At 44.1% G+C, this 24556-nt stretch overlaps 1 protein-coding gene across 1 annotated transcript; it reads left to right on the forward strand.

Moving 5' to 3' along the window:
• The first annotated feature begins 32 nt into the window (after window positions 1-32).
• LOC143287783 (uncharacterized) lies at window positions 33-23288 on the forward strand. The gene is made up of 5 exons (XM_076596066.1): window positions 33-1405; window positions 11821-11894; window positions 16174-16308; window positions 21613-22322; window positions 23170-23288. Exons 1-5 carry the CDS (start codon window positions 75-77, stop codon window positions 23269-23271), a joined length of 2352 nt encoding a protein of 783 aa, XP_076452181.1. The 5' UTR covers window positions 33-74; the 3' UTR covers window positions 23272-23288.
• The last annotated feature ends 1268 nt before the right edge of the window (window positions 23289-24556 follow it).

Below are 24556 nucleotides of genomic sequence, written 5' to 3' on the forward strand. Positions count from 1 at the left end.
TGTCCAAGTCTTTGTGGGATGCATCCAGTCAAGATTCTCCAAGGCTAACAAATGATGAAAAATATTCATCGAAAATGTATGAGCAGTCTTCTGCATCCTCTTCACCCAAACACAGTATATCAAATAAGTCTAAATCACCAAAGCGAAGAGAGAAGACATTTTCCTCTTTTGTAGATATTTTTTCCAATTCCCCAACACACAGAGACGAGGCATGGTCACCAGAACAGAAAAACAGATCAAGGACACCCAGTTCTGAAACTCATGAACACAAATCTCGCTCTTCAGTGAAAGATTCATCAGCAGAGAAGTCAGCATCACCAGAACTCTTATCTTCCAATGGAAGATCTTTGTCACCAAAACATGGAGACAGCATTTCTGAACTGCCGAACGGGAAATCGGTGAGAAGATCGCGTTTGTCAAAGCCACTTCTTTCTGGAAAAGATTGTGAGTTGCCGAGAAGGCTGTCTTTGGGGTCTGGATCTCCCAGGGAGGATGACAGGGGGTCGTCAAGCGAATACGATGAGCCCCCTGTCTTGACTCCGGAGTATTTGAAAAGCCCGTCGTCAGGCATCAGAACCCCGTCGCCCCACGTGTTCACAGACAAGGAGGAGGAGAACTTTGACGAAGTGGATGACATTGACAGAGACAGTGTGTTTTGCGGTGTTCCTCGGACGCCGGGACGTAGCTTCCATGACCGCAGTCCTGGTTCTCCCAGTGGCAGGCTCAGTGGTTCCCCTCGGCACAGGAAAGACATTTCCCCAAGGAGTAAGGACTGGGAGGTGTCGTCATCAAGCGGAACAAGCCCTGATGAGGAACTGGTCAGTGGTCAGAAAGGTAGGGGTAAAAACAGCAATTCTTTGTCTGCGCTGAAGCAGAACAACAACAGAACCGCAGAAAAGGAAAAGAGACTCGCCCCAGAGAAAAGACGCGAAAACTGTCACAAACAGCTGTCCACTTCGTCGGCAACAAAAAAGGTCACCAAACACGTTGAGCCAGATTCAACAACGATGTTCAAAGACAAGATAAGCTCAAGTTTTGTGAATGATAGCAAGTGGAGGAAAGAAAGAAGTGACGAAAAAGAATATCCGGGGAAAGTGAAAAGCTACAACAGAAAGGATTTTGCAGAAATTAAAACCAGTCATGGTGTGGAACCAAAACACGATAGTGCATCTCCTCAGAAACACAGCAAACCCCCGGTGAAGGATGAAAAGAAAGACAACTCTCTGCCAGCGAAAACAGGGGACAGGAACGTGTTTGAAGAGTTTTCTTCAGTCGACGTGCTCAGGTCAGACCAACGTCTCAAGGGAAAGAGACGTCACAGTGAAGAGCCTGACGTTGACGAGTGGACAAAGCTGCCACCAAAAGCTGCCAAGCTTCAACACAGCCTCACAGAAAAAGAAAATGGGTGAGTAAAGTTGTGTGTAAATTGATGTGAATGTGGTGTATGCATGCTTTACTATTATTCTCCCCGTGCATTCATATGGAATTTTTATTATAACTGTATAGACTTTTCAGGGCTAAGGGGGCAGGAGCGCTTTGGAAGGGTTGAGGGGGAGGGGGGGGGGGTGATCCTTCATTGTTTAAGCTTGGCTTGACTGTCTTTCTAGTCATTCTGTTTGTTCATTAAAACTCACAAAACATGAAAATAGTGAGGACTGTAAAGTGTGCGTTTACATGTGTGTTTTGATATAACTCTCAGCACTTAGTAGTTAGTACATAGCTGGGTTGGTTTAAAAAAAAAAATTTAATAGTTTGTTTGTTAGTATTTTTGTTGTTGTTTTTCGTAAACAACGGGCTAGGTTTCAACTCTTGGACAGGTCGCACATGTATTATATGTCATTTTGGGTTTGAAACAGCTGTGGTATTTGTGTGATGAGAAGAGCGTTGATGTGTATATATATTAGTGTGTGTGTGTGTGTGTGTGTGTATTGTGTGTTTATGTAATTTATAGATGTGTGTTTATTATTTTTAGTGTGAGTATGCATGTATGTCATTTGTGTGTGTTGTGTCCTTAAAATTGTGTTTTATCTTTTTTTTTTTTCCTGACAAAAATTAATTTAGAATAATGATGCTGAAATGGAATTGGGACTGGTGAACACTGAAAGGCCAAGCAAATTTAGATTGTTTAGATTCTGTCAGGTTGGTGAAGATTGTTTTCATTCTGTTTGGCAAAGATTGTTTTCATTCTGTCAGACAGTTTGGCAAACATGGTTTCATTTTGGCAAAGACTGTTTCCATTTTGTCAGTTTGGCAAAGATTGTTTGAATTCTGTCAGTTTGGCCAAAAAAAAAAAAGTTTCATTCTGCCATTTTGGCAAAGACAGTTTCCATTTAGTCAGTTTGGCAAAGATTGTTTGAATTCTGTCAGTTTGGCAAAAAGAATGTTTCATTCTCAGATTGTGTTTGGCAAAGATTGTTTGAATTCTGTCAGTTTGGCAAAAAAAATGTTTATTTTCAGATTCTGTCAGTTTGGCAAAGACTGCTTTCATTCTGTTTAGCAGAGAAATATTCTTTTCTTTCTGTCAGTTTGGCAAGGTGTGATTCAATTTAGTGTTTTCACCTCAGTTAGTGTTAAGAAAGTAAAGACCCTTTCCTGATCACTTGAATGTTCAATAATTATTTATGAGCTTCATGGTTTGTTGGCTCATTTGTGTAAACAGTGTGAGTCCATGTAAAAACCTTGTATTCTTTTGTACCTGTGTATAACTTATATGTAAGTAACCTTGTATCATCTGTGTATGCGTATACATGCCAAGTTAATGACAGCTGAAGGATAGAAAGCCGAACTTGCCACATTACAGCTATGGAATTACTTTCCATACACTTCGACTATAAACTCAGATTTTTTGCATTAACTCTCTCCATACAAACGGCGAAAGAGACGACGTTAACATCGTTTCACCCCAATTACCATCATCAAAACATTGCAAGCGGAAGGCTCTTATACTGAAGACGTGAATGTTGACAAAGAATACCACAATTCTGACGACGGAAGCTAAAAGTTGGGTCATTCAGACACCTACTGGACATCCGAGGGGTCTGTGTAGAGGAGAAGAGAGGACTGGCCGTACTGAGTGAGTTAAAGTGAAAAATGTATAAAGCAAAAGTTGTGAATACATTTTCCCTGGAAATACTTTATCTTCAACACCAAATTTGGCTTAGAAGTAAGTAGAAGAAACATTCTTTAAATGCTTATTTAACAGCAGTCATTTTATTTCTCATTTTTGGTTGGAATGTTTTTTCCTATAAGTTTAGAATTTGTTTTCCCTATCTATCTCCTCACTTGGAATTAGCAGCAGATGTTGCATTGAAATGCTGGAAAAGAAGAAAACAAGAGAACCATGATGTATGGCTGCATTATGATTCAACAGTGTGGCTGATGATGATGCAACAGTTTGGCACGGGCGATTTTACCTTGTACTGACGTGTGGTGCTGTATGACTCAGTTAAGTTAGACTGCTGTTGCACCAGTGTTGACAATGGGTGCATTTGCATTACTTTTTTTCTGAGCCTGGTAAAAAAACAAAAAAACAAAACAAAAAAAAAGGTCAGAAAGATGAATGCATACACAAACATACACACACACACATTTACACACACACACACACACACACACACACACACACACACTTCTCCCCCTCCCCCCCCCCCCCCCCCCCAACCCTCCCTCCCCCACCCCCTCACCCCACCCCTTTTTGTTCCGTCTAATATCACTTGAAGTGGAAAGACATTAAACTGAAGACTGCTGCTCTACACACACACAAACACACAGACATGCACACGCATACACACACAAACTGAAACACAGAGTCACACACGCGCACACACACACACACACGCACGCACGCACGCACCCTTCTCCCTCCCCCACCCTCTCCCTCCCCCACCCCTTACCTTACCCCACCCCTTTTTGTTCCGTCTAATATCACTTGAAGTGGAAAGACATTAAACTGAAGACTGCTGCTCTACACACACACACACACACACACACACACACACACACACAAACACACAGACATGCACACGCATACACACACAAACTGAAACACAGAGTCACACACACACACACACACACACACACACACACAGAGAAACACTATGGTATGTAAACAGGCTGGACAGAGCAGGGCATCTGATACCACATTGCCCCTGCCACTTTGAAAATGGAAATGACACACACACATGTTCATCAAGGGAGTCCATGGGACATTGAACACATTTCTAGAGTGAACCAAAAAAAAACAAGAGAGGCAAGGCCTTCAAGACTCACTTGTGATAAATTAAGTCCCCTAGCATTAATTACAGAGTAATTTCCCTTTTTTACTATCTGCACCAAAACGTTTGCAAAAATAAATAAAAATTCCATGCTTAGCAAAAGAAGTTCCTGTTTGAACAAAAAATGATAATAATGACTCCTCTTGTTGTTGTGTCAGAATAAGAGGTCAAAGTGCCAAGTTTAGAGAATACAAAAAATATAAATATAACAGTAAATGCAGTTTGCATATAATTTGGCTTCTTTTTTATTTTTTTGTGTGCCCATCCCAGAGGTGCAATATTGTTTTAAACAAGATGACTGGAAAGAACTGAATTTTGGTGTCATATACTGTACCATGTCAAACTGATGCAAACTAGGCCTATTGGTTTGCTCTGCTTGGCCAAACTCGGCAAGAGACTCTCCCAGGCCCGGAGCTCATGATTCCTCCCGATACGGACCGCGGCGATGCGTCGTTAGACGCTGATCGCGGAGGCGACTTTCGTACCAGTAAAACGGTCATGAAGGGGACCGTGGGGAAAGAGGTACGAGCGTCGCCTCCCGAGGTGTCCCAGCGCGAGGCAGGGAGAGGGGGGAATGGCAAGCCGTCTCCTGGCTGTGGGGACTCGCAGCTAGGCGCGAACTCCCACAACTGACAAAGTATTTGCAGAGAAAATGTCAATGTTAAAGTTTACCATGGACACACAGACACACACACACACACACACACACACACACACACACAACCGAACACCGAGTTAAAACATAGACTCACTTTGTTTACACAGGTGAGTCAAAAAGTGAACACCATGTATCAGATTTTTAGTCAGACATTAGTGGGAAGAGTGAACTAAAGTGTTCACGAACAAAATCGCACAATGCAAATGTGCAAGAATATGAGAGAGAGCAAGAGAGTGAGAGAAGGAGTCAGTCGATCCACAGCACTGAAAGCGAAAGGACAAATGAAAAGAGCAGTTCAACTTCACTCTGTGTGTGTTATTCATCACGGTGCGATGACACTGGCTAATTCCACTCAGCGACATGCTAGCACCACACACCGACATTACATTGGAATTGATAGCTACTGTAAAGAAAAGTTGTTTCCTTTCGCCATTTCTTGGTCCAGAATTCATGAGAAACCTACACAGTTTCGATAAAAAGATATATATGTCTGCCTCTGTGTGATGTGTGTGTGTAGCAATGCAGATTTGAGAAGATGTGACCCTCTGAAGATGGTCTAGGAGCCCCTAGAATTATGTTAAAAGAGTCTCTGGGGTCCACCATATTTTTGGGAATGATCAGAAACCCTTAACAGAAACAAGGGCCCGGGAAAAGGCCGTGGCGACCAGGGGAGAGGGTGGACTTCATCACTCAAACCGACGGGCGCAATAGCCGAGTGGTTAAAGCGTTGGACTGTCAGTCTGAGGGTCCCGGGTTCGAATCACGGTGACGGCGTCTGGTGGGTAAAGGGTGGAGATTTTTACGATGTCCCAGGTCAACATATGTGCAGACCTGCTAGTGCCTGAACCCCCTTCGTGTGTATATGCAAGCAGAAGATCAAATACGCACGTTAAAGATCCTGTAATCCATGTCAGCGTTCGGTGGGTTATGGAAACAAGAGAATGGCTGCCTACATGGCGGGGTAAAAACGGTCATACATGTAAAAGCCCACTCGTGTACATACGAGTGAACGCAGAAGAAGAAGAATCACTCAAACCAAAGTGACTGCAGGAGGACGGATGGAGTCACCATGACATTTTCCCCTGGATGTCACCATTTTGCATTGCAGAGATGTGACACAGCACTTGGTTACGCCCTCCGTCAGAGCGGTTCCAAAAATTCTGCTGCGAAACGCAATGCAGTAGGCAGTCAGGCATGCCCAGAGCTACACTGTAATTGTGATTCCAAAGTTCAGAACACTCAGCAATAAGTTGCCAGGCCAGCCAGGGGCCACTCTTCGACCAGTCACCATTCCTTCTTCTTCTTCTTCTTCGTTCATGGGCTGCAACTCCCACATTCACTCATACGTACATGAGTGAGCTTTTACTTGTATGACTTCCCCCCCCCCCCCCCCAACTATGTAGGCAGCCATACTCCGCTTTCGGGGGTGTGCATGCTGGGTATGTTCTTGTTTCCATAATCCACAGAACGCTGACATGTATTACAGGATCTTTAACGTGCGTATTTGATCTTCTGCGTGCATATACACACAAAGGGGGTTCAGGGACAAGCAGGTCTGCACATATGTTGACCTGAGAGACCAGAAAAATCTCCACCTTTTACCCACCAGGCGTTACTGAGATTCGAAACCTGGGAACCCACAGATTGAAAGTGCAACGCTTTAACCACTCAGCAGTCACCATTGCAAACATTCAGGAGTGAATGAATGCAAGGCAGTAAGCCATGCAGCAGTGTGACTCCAAAATTCAGATTGAGAAATGCAGTTTTAACACTAAGCAGGCAGACCACCCCATACTGCATGGTTATGATTCCAATATTCAGCTGTGAATTCATGCAAAACAGTAATCAGCCGTCCATCTGTCCTATGGTTTGCTAGGCCACGGCCCATGCTGTGGTCGCACTAGATTTGTATTTGTATTTGTATTTCTCTTTTTATCACAACAGATTTCCCTGTGTGAAGTTCGGGCTGCTCTCCCGAGGGAGAGCACGTCGCTACACTACAGCGCCACCCATTTTTTTGTATTTTTTTCCTGCGTGCAGTTTTATTTGTTTTTCCTACCAAAGTGGATTTTTCTACAGAATTTTGCCAGGAACAACCCTTTTGTTGCTGTGGGTTCTTTTACGTGCGCTAAGTGCATGCTGCACACGGGACCTCGGTTTATCGTCTCATCCGAATGACTAGCGTCCCGACCACCGCTCAAGGTCTAGTGGAGGGGGAGAAAATATCGGCGGCTGAGCCGTGATTCGAACCAGCGCACTCAGATTCTCTCGCTTCCTAGGCGGACACGTTACCTCTAGGCCATCACAAACCCAGCAGCGTGTCACAGCTTATAAAGCCACTAAGTTAGATCCTGTTTGTGATCTGCGCAACCTGCTATCAGTATTGATCTGGAGGCATGAAGGATGATCAAGTGAAGTTACGTCTTGTTTGTGGCCTGCACAAAACTGCAATCAGTAATTGATCTTTCGGCATGTAGGGTTTATCAAACAGGTCAGCTGTTGTGCTAGAATAAATCTTACACACCTGACTCGTCATTCAGGTCACCGTCACCTTGATTAAAATTTTGTTGTTGTTGTTGTTCCGACTCCCCCTCCCTCACAGTAATGTCGTATGTCACTCTTCCTCTTTTTCTTCTGCTTCTTCCTCCTCCTCCTCCATGTTCATGGACTGCAACTCTCAGCCTCATTTGCACAGAAAAAATTAAAGAGTGGGGTTTTAGATATATCTGATTGATTATTTTGGGTTGTTTTTTTTGTTTTTTTTTTAACTCAGCTCTGCCTCTTAGGCAGCCACACTGTAAACGGGGTATAAGCCAAGATCTATAGAGTATCATTATGGGATCTTTAACATGTGTATTTTACTATTCGACTTTCTGGTTTTTTGTTTTTTTTAATACAAAAACAAAGAAGAGTAAGGCACAGATATGTATGCAAATGTGTTGACCAAAGAGACTGAAATAATGGAGGGGGAAATAAATCTTGATTCCTGCTTTTAACCCACCAGGCACTGCTGCTGGGATTCAGATCCAGGCACCTTCAAGACTTCAAGACTCTTTGTTGGTTTCAAATAGGACATTTTTGGTGTGCGCAAGGGGTGTTAACCCACTCAACCCTAGGGAGCTTACCACCTTGGCAGGCTTCCGTGCTGTATTGACGCAGAACAAATCCCACAGAACATATATATACATACTGTTTCTTCTCCAAATAATGTGTAGACTTATCCAGAAATACTGTACAAGTTAGTTCCCTTTTCTGTTTGGTTTCTGCATGCATATGCAGGAATGTGAAAACGGTTTTGATGAGCCAAATTTTGATGCCAGATCAAAGCTCAGGCGTAAGGCTGAATGGGTTAAAATGACATACAGTCAGTGACGGGTGGTTAAAGCGTTGGACTGTCAATCTGAGGGTCCTGGGCTCGAATCATGGTGACGGCGCCTGGTGGGTAAAGGGTGGAGATTTTTACGATCTCCCAGGTCAACATATGTGCAGACCTGCTAGTGCCTGAACCCCCTTCATGTGTATATGCAATCAGAAGATCAAATACGCATGTTAAAGATCCTGTAATCCATGTCAGTGTTCGGTGGGTTATGGAAATAAGAACATACCCAGCATGCACACCCCCGAAAACAGAGTATGGCTGCCTACATGGCAGGGTAAAAACGGTCATACACGTAAAAGCCCACTCGTGTGCATAGAACGCAGAAGAAGAAGAAGAAGTATCCCTGGTGTCAGTAAGTGTGGCATTGTGGTGACTTGACAGTCCAAAGGTCACACAGACCAACAATGGGGTTGGATGGGAAGTGTCAGGGGCCAGTGCCCTCCCCTGGCCTGAATGATGTATGACGTGTTGCAGGCACCAAGTACTGTGCCATTGTCATCGTAATCTGTGGGAAGAGCTGATGTATATTTTATGTGTAGATTGACATAAGTTTACATTTGGGCCAACAGCAAAGTGAGAGCTGTATTATCAGTGGTTTCTCCAGTCAATGGGAAACCATTTACAGCTTAGTCTTTTGTGAAGGACTATAACTCACAAACTAGGAGGCAAAATTCCACTGGCTCTTAGTGCTGCAGCCTTGTGGGCTAGTTGGCCTTTGGGAACCATCCCAACGCCGACTGTCCTAAAACCCTCATGGCCAAGAGAGTGGGGATGTAACTTGGGCAAGACACTCTCCAGTATAATCAAATTCTAGCCCAAATAGTCGGAACGGCAGTTGCCTCCTCTGTTGTTCTGATGGTCATAGTCGGACACGACTGACTATCATATATATATATATGTATTCTTGTATTTTTAAGCCAAATTTAGTGTCAACAGACATCATCTGTATTGCCATATTTACTTTCTTTTCATTGATATTCAGTAAGAAATGAGTGTGACGTTCACTTACTGTGAACATACTCTGAGATACTTGACAGTTTGTATTCCTTGACTGTGTAAGATTTAAGAAATCACAATACACAATACACACAATACACAAACTTTATTGTCTATACTTTGGTACAGAGATTTTCTTGTTGGCAGCAGCACATGTCCAACATAAGAAGAAAACAACAAACAAATAAAATGAATAAAATGAATAGAAAATAAAAAGATAAATTAAATGGCACCAAATGGACATAGCCATATACAAATATACAGATTACTGAAATTTACGTGCCTCTTCATTTCAGTCAGCCAAACCGCATTGCACATCTACCCACACACACACGCACACAAACCGCATTGCACATCTACCCACACACACACACACGCACGCACGCACGCACGCACACCACGCACACACACACCACGCGCACACACATGCACACATACACTCTCTCTCATCCCCTCTCTCTCTGTCTCTCTCTTCACAAGAAATGCAACTACAAAGATCATCATGAATGATACTACCCCACATTGATAACCAACTTATGTGCAATCCAGCTGCTTGGCTGTTTCTGTCAGTAAGTGTTTATACATGTTTTTTTCTGGGGGGGGTTGTTGATTTTTTGTTTGTTTGTTTTTTTGCGGGGTGGTTTTTGTTGTTGTTTGTTTTGTTTGTTTTCTGGGGTTTTTTGTTTGTTTTTTGTTGTTGTTTTTTCTTTGTTTATAAATATCTATTAAGGTGTTGTTGTTGTTGTAAAATGTCAACTTATCAAAATGGAATTTTAAAAAATGTTCAAAAAATAATAATAAAATTTGGTGTCGACAGACATCTGTATTTCCAGAGAAAATTAATTTTTTTGAAAAGTTTGCGACAAGGACACACACACACGCATGCATGCACACCCTTACACACACACGCACACACACACACACACACGCACACGCACACACACACACACACGCACAAGCTGCTTCGTGCTAATTCTGGATTTCACTCAGTCTTTAATCATCCTCTTGTCAGTCCTTCTCACGAACTGTGAAATCATTCATAGAATTTTCAGGTCAGTGGACCCACTTTTCCATTTTCCTCATTGCAGATGGACTTCATCTCCACCACTTTAAACCTGACTCAATCAAGTCTCATTACAAATGCAAGGCTCGATTGTGTGTCACTGGCTTTGTTTATCTGGTGTGTGTTTTGTAAATAATGGAAAGCAAAATAATGTAATACAAAGTTCTGAGAATCTCTTGAGTTCTGACGAAGTGTGGTGGGTTATGCTGCTGGTCAGGCATCTGCTTAGCAGATGTGGTGTAGTGTAAGCATGGATATATATATATATATATATATATATATATATATATATATAATATGGATTTGTACAAATGCAGTTTGACGCCTCCTTGAGCAGCTGAATTGAACTTTGAGCGTCTTATTACCTGTCTTTGTGTGTGTCGTTTGATTTTGTTCATCTGGTGTGATAATGATGATAATAATCAGCAAAATTATATAACATACGACTTGATATATCTTTCCCACCAGTATGCCTGTATGTAGATTTGTGTGTGGCGAATGAAACTTTATTATTCTCCCACTTGGGCGACAGTTTTTTTTGTGTTCTTTTCCTCTTTGGTTCAAGTGAAGTCGTTGTTTGTTGATGCAAGTACCCCTTCTCCCCCTAACCCCCTTTCCCCTCACCCCCCCCCCCCCCCCCACCCCCCCACTTTCTTCTCTGTCTTACTCTCGGCCTCTGTTTCTGTTTCTCAAGCTCTCTCTCTCTCTCTCTCTCTCTCTCTCTCTCTCTCTCTCTCTCTCTCTCTCTCTTTGTCTCCCTCCTTCTCCCTTCCCCCTTCATAAGAAGCCTAGGCCTAAAGATAAAGAAATCATCTCTGCCCCTCCCTCCCTCTCTCTCCCTCCCTCTCTCTCTCTCTCTCGCTCTCTCGCTCCCCTCCATCTCTCTCTCATCCCCCCCTCTCTCTCTCTCATCCCCCCTCTCTCTCTCGCTCCTCTCTCTCTTTCTCTCTTGCTCCTCTCTCTTCCTCCTCCTCTCTCTCTTCCTCCCTCTCTCTCTTCCTCCTCCTCTCTCTCTCTCTCTCCAGTTTCTTGCTGTTTTCCGAATACAGTGTTGTTTGGGTGTGTGGTGGGCTTTATTTATTTATGATTTTTTATATAAACAGTGTCTCCTTACCATCCTAATTAATGAATTTTTAACCACCCACATTTTGTTTCCAATACTCTCCCCATTTTTTTTTGTCTTTTGAAAAATGGTGTGTTGATTACCCCCGAAAACGGAGTATGGCTGCCTACAAGGCGGGGTAAAAACGGTCATACACGTAAAAGCCCACTCGTGTGCATACGAGTGAACGTGGGAGTTGCAGCCCACGAACGCAGAAGAAGAAGAAGGTGTGTTGATTGACGTCTCCATGTGTGTTTATTGACCGCTCAGATATTCAGTGCAGTTGTGCTCATCTGTTAGTACCCCCCCAGTGTCTGTGTGTTCATGTTTTGCTTCCTCTCTTTCCAGGTTAACTCCGAGCAAAGAATCGCCCGTGAAGCAAGCAGCGCAGGACAGAAAGGGGAAAGACAAACGGTTGGCAGGTACTGACATTGTGTTTCTCTTGGGAGTTGGAAAAACAATGATGAACAGTAATGTTGTACATTTGTATAGTACCCTTTCTCTATGATGATGATAATAATAATAATAATAATAATATTAATTTGTACAGCACACTTTCTCTCTAAGATCTGAAGGTGCTTTACATGAAAGAATGATTTACATATTACATAAGTCACTCATGACTACTCTCTCTCTCTCTCTCTCTCTCTCTCTCTCTCTCTCTCCACTCGTGAAAAGTTTATAAAAACCAAAATATTACAAACACCCCTCCCTGTTTAGATGAAGTCTACTTCTGTCATCAAGCAATAGTAAGGAAGTGCGTGATTTTTCTTTGTTTTTGTATAAGGCTTTCAAACATAGAGAAATTGCTGTTTCGTGAAATGAATATGATTATATGTTTTGTTATCCGTATTTATGCTTGTTTGCACAATGTTCATGTCAACCCCTTCACGTGGGGCTGAGGCCTATATGCGAATAAACCATTCCGTTCCGTTCCGTTCCCTCTTCCCACTCCCTCCCCTCTCTCCCATTCCTCAAACTTTCCAAGTGAATTTGGAGGCATGGGGCGCTGTTGGAGAAGTAGGAGGAGATAAGAGTGCTTACAGGTAGGTTCCGAAAAAGATTGAGTATTTGATACCAATGTGTAATGTTTTTGGATCGGTCTGCCTGTTTCAATGCCTCCTTAAAAGCTGAAACTGAAAGTGTATGAATATTATGTATGAAACTATGAAACGATGCATATATATATATATATATATCACAGATTGACATAAGTTTACATTTGGGCCAACAGCAAAGTTAGAGCTGTATTATCAATGGTTTCTCCAGTCAGTGGGAAACCATTTACAGCTTAGTCTTTTGTGAAGGACTATGACTCTCAAACTAGGAGGCAAAATTGCACCGGCTCTTAGTGCTGCAGCCCTGTGGGCTAGTTGGCCTTTGGGAACCATCCCAACGCCGACTGTCCTAAAACCCTCTTGGCCGAGAGAGTGGGGATGTACTTGGGCAAGACACTCTCCGCTATATCAAATTCTAGCCCAAATAGTTGGAACAGCAGTTGCCTCCTCTGCTGTTCTGTTGGTCATAGTCGGACAGGACTGACTATCATATAAAAAAAAAAAAAAAAAAAAAAAAAAAAAAAAAAAAATATATATATATATATATATATATATACACGGTGTCTGTGAGGGTTTGGGTTCAAATCCCCGGCCTTGCCCTTTCTCCCAAATTTGACTGGATGATTAATCAAAGTGAGCATCTGGTCATTTGGATGAGACGATGGACCGAGGTCCCATGTGCAGTATGCACTTGGCGCACTGAAAAAGAACCCATGGCAGAGAGAGTGTTGTCCTCTGGCAAAAAAAAAAACGCTGTGGGAAGAAAGCCACTCTTATAGGTACACAAACATGCATGCACTTCAAAGGCCTGACGAAAGCGCGTTGGATTGTTCGGCTGGTGAGTCATCTGCCCAGCAGATGTGGTGTTGTGTATACTATACATGGATTCGTCCGGACATGGATTATGGGCATGGATAAATGGATTCTCAAGGCCTGAACCAAGCGCGTTGGGTTATGCTGCTGGTAAGGCATCTGCTTGGCAGATGTGGTGTGTAGTGTATATGGATTTGACCAAAGCGCAGTGACACCTCCTTGAGAAACTGAAACTGAAAAGCTAAGTGTGCGTGTGTGTTGACAGATGGCCACATGCTGCAATGTTTGTGTGTGTGTGTAGACAGACAGCCACATGCTGCTGTGTGTGCTGTGTGTGTGTGAAGACAGACAGTCACATGCTGCTGTGCGTGTGTGTTGACAGATGGCCATGTGCTGCTATGTGTGTGTGTTGACAGACGGCCACATGCTGCTATGTATGTGTGTTGACAGACGGCCGCATGCTGCTATGTGTGTGTGTTGACAGACGGCCGCATGCTGCAATGTGTGTGTGTTGACAGATGGCCACATGCTGCTATGTGTATGTGTGTGTTGACAGATGGCCACATGCTGCTATGTGTGTGTGTTGACAGATGGCCAGCTACTGCTATGTGTGTGTGTGTTGACAGATGGCCACATGCTGCTTTGTGTGTTGACAGATGGCCTCTGTGTGTGTTGACAGATGGCCACATGCTGCAATGTTTGTGTGTGTGTTGACAGATGGCCACATGCTGCTGTGTGTGTTGACAGACGGCCACCTACTGCTATGTGTGTGTGTGTTGACAGATGGCCACATGCTGCTATGTATGTGTGTTGACAGACGGCCGCATGCTGCTATGTGTGTGTGTTGACAGACGGCCGCATGCTGCAATGTGTGTGTGTTGACAGATGGCCACATGCTGCTATGTGTATGTGTGTGTTGACAGATGGCCACATGCTGCTATGTGTGTGTGTTGACAGACGGCCACCTACTGCTATGACTGTCTGTGTGTGTAATGGCCACATGCTGCTATGTGTGTGTGTTGACAGACAGCCACTTACTGCTGTGTGTGTGTGTGTGTTGACAGACGGCCACCTACTGCTATGTGTGTGTGTGTTGACAGACAGCCACATACTGCTGTGTGTGTGTGTGTGTTGACAGACGGCCACCTACTGCTATGTGTGTGTGTGTTGACAGACGGCCACATACTGCTATGTGTGTGTGTTGACAGATGGCCACATGCTGCTATGTGTGTGTGTTGACAGACGGCCACCTACTGCTATGTGTGTGTGTGTTGACAGAAGGCCACATGCTGCTATGTATGTGTGTTGACAGACGGCCGCATGCTGCTATGTATGTGTGTTGACAGACGGCCGCATGCTGCTATGTGTGTGTGTTGACAGACGGCCGCATGCTGCAATGTGTGTGTGTTGACAGATGGCCACATGCTGCTATGTGTATGTGTGTTGACAGATGGCCACATGCTGCTATGTGTGTGTGTTGACAGATGGCCACATGCTGCTATGTTTGTGTGTGTGTTGACAGATGGCCACATGCTGCTGTGTGTGTTGACAGACGGCCACCTACTGCTATGTGTGTGTGTGTTGACAGATGGCCACATGCTGCTATGTATGTGTGTTGACAGACGGCCGCATGCTGCTATGTGTGTGTGTTGACAGACGGCCGCATGCTGCAATGTGTGTGTGTTGACAGATGGCCACATGCTGCTATGTGTATGTGTGTGTTGACAGATGGCCACATGCTGCTATGTGTGTGTGTTGACAGATGGCCAGCTACTGCTATGTGTGTGTGTGTTGACAGACAGCCACATACTGCTATGTGTGTGTGTTGACAGACGGCCACATGCTGCTGTGTGTGTGTTGACAGATGGCCACATGCTGCTATGTGTGTGTGTTGACAGATGGCCACCTACTGCTATGAGTGTCTGTGTGTGTTGACAGATGGCCACATGCTGCTATGTGTGTGTGTTGACAGACGGCCACCTACTGCTATGACTGTCTGTGTGTGTTGACAGATGGCCACATGCTGCTATGTGTGTGTGTTGACAGACAGCCACTTACTGCTGTGTGTGTGTGTGTGTTGACAGACGGCCACCTACTGCTATGTGTGTGTGTGTTGACAGACAGCCACATACTGCTGTGTGTGTGTGTGTGTTGACAGACGGCCACCTACTGCTATGTGTGTGTGTGTTGACAGACGGCCACATACTGCTATGTGTGTGTGTTGACAGACGGCCGCATGCTGCAATGTGTGTGTGTTGACAGATGGCCACATGCTGCTATGTGTATGTGTGTGTTGACAGATGGCCACATGCTGCTATGTGTGTGTGTTGACAGATGGCCAGCTACTGCTATGTGTGTGTGTGTTGACAGACAGCCACATACTGCTATGTGTGTGTGTTGACAGACGGCCACATGCTGCTGTGTGTGTGTTGACAGATGGCCACATGCTGCTATGTGTGTGTGTTGACAGATGGCCACCTACTGCTATGAGTGTCTGTGTGTGTTGACAGATGGCCACATGCTGCTATGTGTGTGTGTTGACAGACGGCCACCTACTGCTATGACTGTCTGTGTGTTGACAGACGGCCACCTACTGCTATGTGTGTGTGTGTTGACAGACAGCCACGTACTGCTGTGTGTGTGTGTGTGTTGACAGACGGCCACCTACTGCTATGTGTGTGTGTGTTGACAGACGGCCACCTACTGCTATGTGTGTGTGTGTTGACAGACGGCCACATACTGCTATGTGTGTGTGTTGACAGACGGCCACATGCTGCTATGTGTGTGTGTTGACAGACGGCCACATACTGCTATGTGTGTGTGTTGACAGATGGCCACATGCTAAAGGACGTGAAGGTGAGTATCCAGCGTGTCAACTCCTACCACAGGTGCCCCCCCACCAAGCTCTCTGACCCCCCCTCTAACAACGGCAGCAGAACATCCGCCCACCATGCTGTCAGACCAGGTAAGTGTGTGTGTGTTGTGTGTGTGTGTTGTGTGTGTTTGTGTTGTGTGTGTGTTTGTGTTGTGTGTGTTTGTGAGTGTGTGTGTGAGTGTGTTGTGTGTGTGTGTGTGTTGTGAGTGTGTTGTGTGTGTTTGTGTTGTGTGTGTTTGTGTGAGTGTGTTGTGTGTGTGTGTGTTTGTGTGTGTTGTGTGTGTGTGTGTGTGAGTGTGTTGTGTGTGTGTGTGTGTGTGTGAGTGTGTTGTGTGTGTGTTTGTGTTGTGTGTGTGTGAGTGTGTTGTGTGTGTGGTTGTGTGTGTGTGTTGTGTGTGTGTGTGTGTGTGTTGTGTGTGTGTGTGTGTGAGTGTGTTGTGTGTGAGTGTGTTGTGTGTGTTTGTGTTGTGTGTGTGTTTGTGTTGTGTGTGTTTGTGAGTGTGTGTGTGAGTGTGTTGTGTGTGTGTGTGTGTTGTGAGTGTGTTGTGTGAGTGTGTTGTGTGTGTTTGTGTTGTGTGTGTTTGTGTGAGTGTGTTGTGTGTGTGTGTTTGTGTGTGTTGTGTGTGTGTGTGTGTGAGTGTGTTGTGTGTGTGTGTGTGTGTGAGTGTGTGTGTGTGTGTTGTGTTGTGTGTGTGTGTGTGTGTGTGTGGTTGTGTGTGTGTGTTGTGTGTGTGTGTGTGTGTGTGTGTGTGTGTGTGTGTGTGTGTTGTGTGTGAGTGTGTTGTGTGTGTGAGTGTGTTGTGTGTTGTGTGTGTGTGTGTGTGTGAGTTGCCTACATAATTTTGCATTTCCAGTTTTTTCAATCTGTAAATGTTGCGGACAAATGTTTCTATGGGGAATGTTTAGTAAGAACTGTTTTATCTCAGAATGGTGTAGTTTGTTTGTTTGTTTGCTTTATTTGTTTGTTTATGTGTGTGCATGTGTCTGTGTCTGTGTGTTTGTCTGCACTTTTGTTATTATTTTTTATCTTTATATCTTGCTCTTTGGGTTTTTTTATATCTGATACATTATTTGATTCATTTTAATCCTCCTCTCTTACTTACGTTTCGTATGTGTATGTTTCTGTCGGTGTTTGGGAGTTACCATCAAGATTTCAGATCAGCTTCAAATATCGTGCTATATGAACTCATGTTTTGAATGTTAGCCATGCTTCAAAATTTGGTGATCACCAGGGTATGGCCTTGATATTTTGTTGACTCATGTGCGTATGTGAAGTGAGTATTAAACCTGTTGGCGAGAGAGTGTGTGTGCGTGCGCGTGTATATGTGTGTTTGTGGTTGTGTGTGTGTGTGGTAAACTTGAACGCTGGCATTTCAAACGGCTGTCTCCCAAGATAACGTATGCTGTTCTCACTGCGGAAGATGGTCGTAAAGTTTTCTCTTCTCCTTCGGCTTGAGCCGTGTGCTGCTTTTAAGCTCAGTCAGTCAATCAGTCAGTCAGTCTATTATTGTTTTGACTTCCCTCCCCTGCCCTTCTGACATTTCCTCTTCTGCCCTGTCATAGTTCATGTCCTGTCTGCCTGGTTGCACTCAGTCTGTTTCTGTCAATAGTTCTCAGTCTTTTTTCTGTAAATTATTCAGTCTGTTTCTAGCAGTAGTTCTCAGTCTGTTTTTAGCAGGAGTCCTCCTGTTCCTGTCGGTAGTTCTCAGTCTGTTTCTGTCAGTAGTTCTCAGTCTGTTTCTGTCAGTTGTTCTCAGTTTGTGTCCAGCAGTAGTTCTCAGTCTGTTTCTGTCAGTAGTCCTCAAGTCTGTTTCTGGTTACTAGCAGTAGTTCTCAGTCTGTTTCTGTCAAGTCATCCTGTTTCTGTCAGTCTGTTCTTCTCAGTTTGTTTCCAGCAGTAGTTCTCAGTCTGTTTCTGTCAGTAGTCCTCAGTCTGTTTCTGGTTACTAGCAGTAGTTCTCAGTCTGTTTCTGTCAAGTCATCCTGTTTCTGTCAGTCTGTTTCTGTCAGTAGTTCTCAGTCAGTTCTCAGTCTGTTTCCATCAGTAGTTCTCAGTCTGTTTCTGTCAGCAGTTCTCAGTCAGTTCTCAGTCTGTTTCTGTCAGTAGTTCTCAGTCAGTTCTCAGTCTGTTTCCATCAGCAGTTCTCAGTCTGTTTCTGTCAGCAGTTCTCAGTCAGTTCTCAGTCTGTTTCTATCAGTAGTTCTCAGTCTGTTTCTGTCATTTGTTATCAGTCTGTTTCAGTAGTTCCCAGTCTGTTTCTGTCATTTGTTATTAGTCTGTTTCAGTAGTTCCCAGTCTGTTTCCGTCATTTGTTATCAGTCTGTTTCAATAGCTCCCAGTCTGTTTCTGTCTGCAGTTCTCAGTCAGTTTCTATCAACAGCAGTCCGCCTGTTTCTGTTGATAGTTCTCAGTCTGTTTCTGTCCATTATTGTTATAGTTCACCGTCAGTTTCCGCCAAAAGTTGAGTTCTTGGTCTATTTTTCTTAAATAGTTCTCAGTCAGTTTTTGTCAGTTATTATTATAGTTCTCAGTCGCTTTCTGTCAATAGTTCTCAGTCTGTTTCGGTCAGTAGTTCTCAGTCTGTTTCGGTCAACAGTTCTGTCTGTTTCTCTCAAATAGTTCTCAGTCTGTTTCTCTCAAATAGTTCTCAGTCTGTTTCTCTCAAATAGTTCTCAGTCTGTTTCTGTCAACAGTTCTGTCTGTTTCTCTGAAATAGTTCTCAGTCTGTTTCGGTCGGTAGTTCTCAGTTTGTTTTGGTCAACAGTTCTGTCTGTTTCTCTCAAATAGTTCTCAGTCTGTTTCTGTCAACAGTTCTGTCTGTTTCTCTCAAATAGTTCTCAGTCTGTTTCTCTCAAATAGTTCTCAGTCTGCTTCTGTCAAGTATTTCTCAGTCTGTTTCTCTCAAATCGTTCTCAGTCTGTTCTCAGTCTGTTTCTGTCAAGTATTTCTCAGTCTGTTTCTCTCAAATCGTTCTCAGTCTGTTCTTAGTCTGTTTCTGTCAACAGCTCTCTTGTCTGCTTCTGCAGTGCTTGAATAGTGTGTTCCTCAGGGATCTGTCCTGGGGCCCATGCTCTTTGTTCTTTAACTCTTTCAGTACGGCCAGTCCTCCCTTCTCCTCTACACAGACCCCTCGGATGTCCAGTGGGTGTCTGAATGACCCAACCTTTAGCTTCCGTCGTCAGAATTGTGGTATTCTTTGTCAGCATTCACCTCTTCAGTATAAGAGCCTTCCGCTTGCAATATTTTGATGGTGGTAATTGGGGTGAAACGCTGTTAACGTCTTCTCTTTCGCCGTTCGTATGGAGAGAGTTAAATGTTCAGCCTCTTTGTCTTCCCTCGTCCAGCCGTACTGCCTGTATCAGTCACTGCACATTCTCTGATGACAACAGGTTCAGCTTTATTTTGAGAGGATGACATCATCCAAACTATGCCGTATGCAGGATGTGTCTTTGCAGCTCCCTGCAAATGATTACATCATGGGATTGATAGCGTAGTTCAACAGTGTGCTTGTCATTGTAAAGTTACATATCTGCATTGTGAAGACAACAAAAAAAAAAAAAAAAAAGTGTCCTTGTTATATGATTTCCATTGTCAGTTCTTACTTGTACTTTTCCCATAACTGTTTATTCAAGAATTGTGGCAAATGTTGTTGTGATGTGTTGTACTAAGTAACTGAAAGCTACCCATGCCCCTTGCAGATACACACACACACACACTCTCTCTCTCTCTCTCTCTCTCTCTCTCTCTCTCTCTCTCTCTCTCTCACACACACACACACACACACACACACACACACACACACACACACACACACACACACACACACACACACACACACACACACACAACTTTGTGTACCAATCAGAGTGGATTTCTTCTGCCTAATTTTGCCAGAGAACAACACTTTTGTTGCCGTTGGTTCTTTTTCAGTGTGCCAAACGCATGCTGCACACACAAGACCTTGGTTTATTGTCTCATGCAAATGACCAGACACTCAGTTTTTTTGTTTTTTTCAGTCAAACTTAAAAGAAAGGGCGAGATTCGAAACCCAGAATCTCATTTCATTTCATTCATTTTGCCCATCGCTCCTGGTGGAGCATAGGCCATCAGCGACCCCTCGCCATCGCACTCTGTTCTGGGCTGTTCTGGCCATTCCAGTCCAGTTGGTTCCTTGCTGCTTCAGCTCTGCCTCGGTATCTCGCCTCCAGCTGTTGCGAGGCCGGCCTCTCTTCCTCTTTCCCTGCGGGTTCCAGGTCAGGGCTTGGCATGTGATGCTGGACGCTGGCTTCCTGAGGGTGTGTCCGATCCAGCCCCACTTCCTCCGCAGTATCTGCTTGGCCACTGGTTCCTGTCCCGCTCGCTCCCACAGATCTTCATTTCGGATCTTCTCCTTCCATCGGATCTTGTAGATGCACCTCAGACAGGTGTTGAAGAATGTCTGAATCTTCTGCTGCATCGTCTGCGTTGTCCGCCATGTCTCGCATCCGTAGAGCAGAATTGACTTCACATTGGAGTTGAAGATGCGGAGTTTGGTTTAAACCCAGAATCTCAAGGACCCTAGATGAGTGTTTTGACCATTCTGCCGCCTTCCTCCTCCTGAGTTGTGGGTGACACCAATGTAGTCAGTATTAACTCACTCAGTACGGCCAGTCCTCTCTTCTCCTCTACACAGATCCCTCGGATGTCCAGTGGGTGTTTGAATGACCCAACCTTTAGCTTCCGTCGTCAGAATTGTGGTATTCTTTGTCAACATTCACCTCTTCAGTATAAGAGCCTTCTGCTTGCAATATTTTGATGGTGGTAATTGGGGTGAAACGCTGTTAACGTCGTCTCTTTCGCCGTTCGTATGGAGAGAGTTAAAGTTTCAGCAGTTGTGCTGGGGTATTGTTTTTACTGATGTTTGTGAATACACACACTGTGTCAGATCAGGTTTACAGCATGAGCCTCAGAATGACTGATTTGTATGTTGGCTGCAAGTCCTCTTCACCTCATTCAAAAATAATATATTCAGTTGTTTCACTTTCCTCAAAATGTCACTGGGTAGGGTATGAGATGAGTTATGCAAATGATTTTGATGCAGTGAACTCCTTTAATTCAATGTCTTTTCACTTTAAGTGATATAAGACGTGTAATGTGTGTGTGTGTGTGTGTGTGTGTGTGTGTGTTTCAGATGCATGTCTGTTTTGACCAGATTATTGCAGTTCGTGTTATTTCAATGTGTGTGTGTGCATGTGTGTGTGTGTATGTGCATTCGTCTGCGATGCAGCGAATTTGTTGCTAGTGATGTGCGTTCTATTGCACAAGTTGTTAGAAACAGCATCACATATTTCATTTTCTTATTGTTTCCTCTTCTTTTTTTTCTTTTTTTAAAAACTTTTTCCCTTCATCATCAGCAGATAAAAACGGTGAGAGAGAGAAAAGAGAGCAGCCGTGCAGCGTCTCGACACGGACGCACAAACAGGACAAGAAGGACGCCATCGCGCGGGAACGGAAAGACTCCTCGGACATGTCGCTCTTCGGCATGGAGATGGAACGGCTGGGAATGATGCGGCTGAAGGAACGAACCAGAGCACCCAAGGAGAAGAACTCGCACTCCAGAGACTCCAAGGGGGGGTTGAAACCGGGCCCCCCTACCACCGCAACCGCTAAAAATTGCAAAGAGAAAAGCAAGCGGCCGGAGAAATCAGCAGCAACAGCGAACGCAACCCACGGCAATGCGAAAATCTCCGCCTCGGACAGGTCAAAGGAGCGACGACCCCAGAGGGCGGCGAAGTCCAGAAGCCAAAGCCCGGACGCGTACTGGTCGGACAACGAAGCGGAAAAGCTCAGGCCGGTCCGGAAAATCGCGTCACGCAGACCGCGGCAGAGCAGAGCCAACGACGAGGACAGAGCGACAGTGAAAGTCAGCGAACAGGACGAGGCCAGAGGTGGTCGCCCGACGAGGAAAAGGAAAAGGCGGAGGAAAAAGAAGAAGGACGAGGATGAAGATGAAGAGGAGGAGGAGGAGGAGGACGAGAGTCTGGAGGAGGGGGTGACGTGGTACGAGGAGGACACCTGTGCCTCAGCTCACTGCTGTCGTCCGGCCGACCGCCGTGTGCAGTGGGTGGGTTGTGTGTTGTGTTGTGTGTTCTGTGTCTGTGTGAGTGTGTGTTGTTGTTGTGTTTGTATGTGTGTGTTGTGTAGTGTGTGTGTGTGTGTGAGTGTATTGTTTATGTGTGAGTGTGTGTGAGTGTATTGTTTATGTGTGAGTGAGTGTGTGTGTTGTGTGTGTAGTGTGTGTGTGTGTATGTATGTGTATGAGTATGTGTGTAGGTGTGTGAGTGTATGTGTGAGTGAGTGTGTATGAGTGTGAGTGGGTGTGTTCTTGTGTGTGTGCAGGTGCGTGAGAGAGAGAGAGAGAGAGAGAGAGAGAGAGAGAGAGCGCTGATGCATGCTTGTGTGTATGTGAATGAGAGCAGGTGAGAGTGAGTGTGCACAGGTGCATGTGAGTGGTAAAGGGGTGAGGCTGGTGGTGTAGTGGGGGTGGGGGTGGGGGGAATGGGGATGGTGGTAGTAGCATTTGAGCAAGGCTGCAGCATGCATGCATAGATATGTTTGCATGATGATGTGCATCATTGTGTCGTATGTCTGGGAACTTAAAAATAACTTTGTGCAAGTGTGTTTGTGTGTGTGTGTGTGAGTGTGTGTGTGTGTGTGCATGTGGAGGTTTCTGTTAACACTTTATGAGTGGGGGTGGGGTGTGTGGGGGTGGGGGGTGGGCGGGGGGGGGGGGGGAGTTACAACATTATATTGCTCAGAGTGTTAATCACTTCTGCACCAGAATGATACTGGCAGAAGAATGGAATGTTCATTCACACATCGATGCCACGTGATACGATAATACCAAGTTTTGCGTCAGACTGCTCACCTGTTGTTGTTGTTGTTTTGTTTTTTTTCTTTCTTCTTGCCAGGTGTGCTGTGATGACTGCGACAGCTGGTACCACACAGTGTGCGTGAACATTTTCCTGGAAGATTTGAAGGACGATGAGGACTACCACTGTGGCTGTGTATGATTCCTCTGGCAGACACATATATGTTTGTTTCCCAGTACTTCTTTTTTTTTTTTTCTTCTTTTTTTTGGGGGTGGGTGGGGCTGTGGGGGGGGGGGGGGGGTGTTGTTGATAATACCCGATGCATCTTCAGACTTCAGGTGTGAGGATCTGTCTACCAATTCCAGCTTCTTGCATTATCAACAGACAGATATATGTTTCTCAGTCATTTTTATTTTTATTTTATTTCTTTTTTTTTTTTCTTTTTTTTTTTTGTTTTTTTTTTACCTTTTGTATCTTCAGACATATATATATATATATATATATATATATATATATATATATATATGTGTGTGTGTGTGTGTGTGTGTGAGGATCCCATCTGCCAATTTTTCAGCTACTTGTGGTATCCGCAGAAATGGTTCAGGTGTGGAGTTTTGCTGGATGAAAATGGACAGATACAAATGAAATTGTCATGTGCCTTTTTCTTTTATCACTCATCATGGACTCCAATTGTTTTTGTGTGTGTGTGTTTTTTGTTTTTTTTTCCAGATGTTTCTCTTAAAAAAAGAAATGCACCAAAAAAAGTACTGATAACAGTGCTAGCAAGCGGAGAGATGTTCATTTGTGGAGACGATTTCTCTGCTGCAGATAAAGATTATGTTTTTGACTCACTTGTGTAAACAAAGTGAGTCTATGTTTTAACCCTGTGTTCAGTTGTGTGTGTGTGTGTGTCCGTGGTAAACTTTAACATTGACATTTTCTCTGCAAATACTTTGTCAGTTGACACCAAATTAGGCATAAAAATAGGAAAAATTCAGTTCTTTCCAGTCATCTTGTTTAAAACAATATTGCACCTCTGGGATGGGCACAAAAAAATAAAGAATGAAGCCTAATTATATGCAAACTGCATTTACTGTTATATTTATATTTTTTTGTATTATCTAAACTTGGCACTTTGATCTGATATTCTGACCCAACAACAAGAGCAGTCATTATTATCATTTTTTGTTCAAACAGGAACTTCTTTTGCTAAGCATGGAAGTTTTATTTATTTTGCAAACGTTTTTGGTGCAGATAGTAAAAAAGGGAAATTACTCTGTAATTAATGCTATGGGACTTAATTTGCTTTAAACTGATCTTTCTCATCTTAAACATTACATTTTGAAATTATGCTCAATACATAAAAAGCTTGTGTGTTTTACTCTCAGTCACAAGTGAGTCTTGAAGGCCTTGCCTCTCTTGTTAAGAGTTTTAAGTCAGCATGGGGACATTGTGTTAACAGAGGAGAATGATTGAGTATCTGACT

The sequence above is a fragment of the Babylonia areolata genome, chromosome 11, assembly GCF_041734735.1.
Source record: "Babylonia areolata isolate BAREFJ2019XMU chromosome 11, ASM4173473v1, whole genome shotgun sequence".
Taxonomy (NCBI): Eukaryota; Metazoa; Mollusca; class Gastropoda; order Neogastropoda; family Buccinidae; genus Babylonia; species Babylonia areolata.

Bases quoted from the DNA above. Each gene is read 5' to 3' on its own strand.
- LOC143287783 (XM_076596066.1), top strand. From the start codon at position 75: ATGTATGAGCAGTCTTCTGCATCCTCTTCACCCAAACACAGTATATCA. The intron at 1,406-11,820 runs GTGAGTAAAGTT...CTCTCTTTCCAG, and splicing joins CTCACAGAAAAAGAAAATGG to GTTAACTCCGAGCAAAGAAT. The intron at 22,323-23,169 runs GTGGGTTGTGTG...TCTTCTTGCCAG, and splicing joins CCGACCGCCGTGTGCAGTGG to GTGTGCTGTGATGACTGCGA.